This window comes from Nematolebias whitei, chromosome 3, assembly GCF_014905685.2.
Source record: "Nematolebias whitei isolate Nwh7 chromosome 3, NemWhi1, whole genome shotgun sequence".
Taxonomy (NCBI): Eukaryota; Metazoa; Chordata; class Actinopteri; order Cyprinodontiformes; family Rivulidae; genus Nematolebias; species Nematolebias whitei.
The window spans coordinates 1,693,118-1,697,644 of NC_056500.1; the positions used below are offsets into that span (position 1 = coordinate 1,693,118).

The window sequence follows — 4,527 nt, forward strand, 5'->3', positions numbered from 1 at the left end:
CATGAAACAGAACTGCTGCTACAGTATAATCCAGCATGAAACAGAACCACCACTGAAAACAGAAAGCAGATGTGTGATGTGTGCAGATGTTGGGCGATGACTGTGCGACCAGTAGACCTCCACGCAGACTGCTCCTCAGATGAAGGGCATTAATGATCCAGCAGCTCCAGCCGGACAGGAAGCAGCGACCGTCTTTGAACAAGATGGATTAACCAGAAGTCTCGGCCGCACGGATCAGGTTTGAAACAGCTGATCGTCCACACAGATCTGCAGCAGCTTCTTTGATGTTTCAGTGCCTTTAATTTGATTTGCTGCGTCGCAGTTGTGAGATCATAACCACTAACATCACTGACGGACATTTAGTCCTGTTTTGTTGCCAACATTTATGAGTCGTTTACGTTGAAGCGCGCACGAGCACACTCCGATGTGTGTGTGTGTGTGTGTGTGTGTGAGACGGATGTTACGTCCACAGAATGACCCCCGGATGAAAACAGTCAGAGGGAGAACAAAAAGTCTACGTCTCTTTTCTTCTGAAGAGGAACGGGGACTAAAAGCTGTCAGCATGTCAGTCAGTACGCACTCTGCTTTTTAATGTTTGCACCGATAAAATCACATCATTGTTGTTAACAGGGAGCCGTTCACATCTGTGTAAGTAAATAACTCTTCTTTTGCTGCTGCTTAAAGGAAGCAGAGCAGCAGCGCTGGTTTAAGCAGCAACAAACTGAAACTGTGCTTCATCAGGTCAGCAGTTTTACAGATGTGACAGATGTTGCTTCACAGCAGCGTGTGAAGATTAGTAAGAGATTAGAGTATATTGTTACCACGTGTAATCACTAAAAGACACTTCTGAGACTCATGTTTTATTGATAATAATACAGAACAGATGCTTAATGCAGCCGGCGGTGCTTCTGAGACTCGTTCTGACCTCCAGCCTCTAAAACAACGTTTGATCTGTTTTTATTTATCGTGTGAACGTTCATGAAGCGGTCACTCTGATCCAGTTTGCTTCTGGATGGTTTTCAGCATCGTTCTCGTCCCGCTGTTTTCAGCTATTCCCACAAATCGTGAATCAAAACGTTCGGCTCGTTCAGGACAATCCTGCTATAACTTTTGGTATTGGTGCAACTTTAGCTGTTTTAAATATTTAGCCTTTTCGACCTTTTTTTTTCTTCTCATAGAAAATGAATTGAGCTCATTTTGCATCCTTCAGATCTTTACATGTGTTTACAACCTTTTACTGCTCCTTTCACTTTTTGTTCTGCTTCAGCTTCTTTCAGCTTCTTTCAGCTTCCTGATGAAAATTATAACTTTTTTCTGCTACTTTCAGCTAATTTCGACTGTTTTTTTTCAGCTGTCCTTTCTGATTTATTTTGCTAACTACAACTTTGTTGTGCTTCTTCTAACGTCTTTCTGCTCCTTTCAGCTTAGTTCTGGAAGTTTCAGCTTTTTCTGCTATTTCAGCTACAGTTACCGGTACGGTAGCTGTTTTATGATAATTTCAGCTTTTTCAACTAATTCCATATTTTTTGCACTCATTTCAACTTTTTTCAGCCTAATTCAGCTAAATGTGCTCTTTCCACTCCCTTCTACTAATTTAAGCTTCTTTCTCCTGTTTTAGCTCCTTTTCAGCTGTTTTTTTAAATAATTTCAGCTTTTTTTCAGACAGTTTCAACTTTCTGTGCTCATTTCTGCTTCTTTCAGCCTAACTGGGCAAACACGTGTCCTTTCTGTGTTCTTCTGCTATTTTAAGCTTGTGCTACATTTTCAGCTACCTTTGAACATTTTTAGCTAATTTCAGCTGTTTTCTGATAAATTCAAGTTTTTCTTAGTAATTTCTGCAACTTTCAGCTTAGTTAACTTCTTTCTGCTAATTTCAGCTTATTGAGCTCCTTTCAGCTTTTTTCTGCTATTTCAGCTACTATTTAGCTGTTTTGTGCTAAATATATCTTTTTCAGCTAATTCCACATTTTGTTAACTAATTTCAGCTCGTCCCACTTGCTTCTGGTAGTTTAAGCTCCTTTCTACATTTTCAGTGACTTTTCAGCTAACTTTTTTGCTATTTTCAGATTTTTTTAGCTGATTTCCTAATTTTTGTGCTCATTTCTGCTAATTTAAACCTAATTCAGCAAATGTGTGTTCTTTCTACTTACTTCTTCTAAATTAGGCTCCTTCTTGCATTTCAGCTACATTTCAGCATGTTTTAGCTACTTTTAGCTGTTTTTCAGCAAGTCCTTCAGCAATAAGCATTCACAGAGTGTTTTCACAGGAAATGTAATTTGTCTGGTTAGTTGTCCGTTAGCAAAGCATCTTATTTTAACGAGCTCTCAGAAAGGTCAGAGATTGACCTTTTGATCCAAGATGGCCGCCAACACAAAGCAGTCTCACTCAGTCGGTTTTACAGACTCTGAGCTAAACTTGGGCATGGTAGTTCCTGAGAGTTATCCAGAACAGCTGATTTAAGAGCTGACAGGACACGTGCCGTCACACGAGACTGAACATGAGCAGAAAAACAAATTCGTAGCTTCTCTACGAAACATCAAAGACTCGCGTGGTTTTAAGAGACGGTAATTCTTTAATTTCCGTCCTGAGGCAGCGACAACGTTCTCACCTGTTTGTCCAGAAACTCTCGGGCGTCCTTCTCGATGTGTCCTTCGTACAGGTTGGTGGTGAGGCTCATCAGGCCCATCTTGGACAGACCGAAGTCCGTCAGCTTGATGTGTCCCATGGAGGTGATCAGGAGACTAAAGGACGAGCGCAAACATTCGTTACATCACAAGAACCTTTGAGCAAAAACAAGAACGTTACTTTAAAGCTGCACCAGAACCCAATCCACATCTTAAAACGTATATTTGATGAGGATACAAACAGGAAGTCATGTTTCTGAGGAAGCGTTAACGGAACAGAGCAGCAGTGATGGTTGAACATTTGAAACTTCTGGAGATGTGTTGAATCCAGAGTGGATTATCTCCTCCAGGTCCACACATGCACCCAGAACAAACACCATGAAGCTCTGCACGAGGTGAGCTGATGAAGGACAAACTCTGAAGCTCTCTGCAGATCTGAAGTGGTTCAAAGTTTACGTGAGCGTGAAGACCGGCCTACAGAACCAAGAAGAAACGACGACACGTTTGAACGATGAGATGTTTGAGGTTGGGCGGCTTCAGATGTTCATGTTTGTGCTCGGCCCTCATTTTCATCCCACCTGTATTTCTACAGGTTAGTCTCAGTCGAGACCTCCCACTGAGAAGATTCTTCAGAGCTGCTGCTTCAGTCAAACACAGGAAGTGAAGAAACGTTCTGAAAACTCACTTCTCAGGTTTGAGGTCTCTGTGCACGATGCCGAAGTTGTGCAGATACTCCAGAGCCAAAACTGTTTCAGCAAAGTACATGGAGGCCAGCTCGACCGGCACAGCCCCGATATTCTTCAACAGAGTGGCGCAGTCGCCGCCTAACAAACAAACAAACAAACAAACAAACAAACAAACAAACGGGGTTTACAGAAGTCATTCGCCCGTTTTATAATTTGTACAAAACACTTGGTCAGGTTGAGCGTGACGCTGAGGTCGTGACCTCTGTATGTGAAACAGATCAGTCATTTAAAAACAGGATTTATTTTTAACTAAATGTTTCTGCAGTTCACAACACGTGACGTCACGTGTGCAGTTTTACACCTCGACAAGTCAAAGACGGTTGTTTTACCTTAAAATACTCGTATTAATATCTTAAATACAACTTCAGTACAAACTAACAAAGACGTGCACGTTGTCCTGTGAAAGTAAAATCCTATGGAGCTTCAGAACGTTTTGATTTAAGACGCAGCTTTTTGTCTCGCACTGCTGAAGGACTGTTGTGTAGTCTGCAGTGTTAGCAAAATAATCTCATCAAGTCGTGGACATTAACGAAACTCCTAGAAAGCGATTATTAGAAGTTCCTCTAGAACTGACAGCCCTTTGGAGTCAGCCCCATTCAAGATGGCCGCCACAGCCAAGGGACTTGACCAACACAGAAATAGTTCGGCAGACTTTACAAACATTCAGCTGAAACTGGTGTGGTAGTTGCTGAAAGTCATTCCTCACACGTGCTCCAAGTGTCCACCTTCTGTGACGTCTTTCCTTAAAACTTTAGCATCACCCTTTTTGTCTGTTAGCAAAATATCTAATGAACCACAAGACAGATGTTAATGAAACTCTCAGAAAGTAATCAGTGGACATATCTCTACAACTCAACAACTTCTCATGTAAGCCCAATTCAAGATGGCCGCCACAGCTAACCGACATGAGCCAACACAAACACAGCTGGAACTGGGCTCATCGGACAGATAAAGAGCTAACGTTCTCGTCGCAGCTGAGAGTCGTTCCGACTCATCTCATCACGCAGGAGAAGGTGCAGAGAAAGTTTGACCCGAACAGTTTAAACTTCACGCCTCATCAGACGATGATCTGTGTTTAGAAGATGATCTGTGTTTAGAAGATGATCTTTGTTTAGAAGATGATCTGTGTTTAGAAGATGATCTGTGTTTAGAAGATG

The 4,527-nt window shown here is 41.9% G+C and overlaps 1 protein-coding gene across 1 annotated transcript in view; it reads right to left on the minus strand.

The window, feature by feature from the left end:
- Positions 1 to 4,527, minus strand: part of LOC119430358 (microtubule-associated serine/threonine-protein kinase 2) — a 106,042-nt gene that overhangs the window by 26,182 nt on the left and 75,333 nt on the right. The window contains exons 13-15 of the mRNA XM_037697763.1: positions 3,499 to 3,572; positions 3,310 to 3,448; positions 2,609 to 2,741 (exon numbers count right to left, since the gene is read on the minus strand). Coding sequence (XP_037553691.1) covers positions 2,609 to 2,741; positions 3,310 to 3,448; positions 3,499 to 3,572 — 346 coding nt within the window. The remainder of the gene's footprint in view (positions 1 to 2,608; positions 2,742 to 3,309; positions 3,449 to 3,498; positions 3,573 to 4,527) is intronic.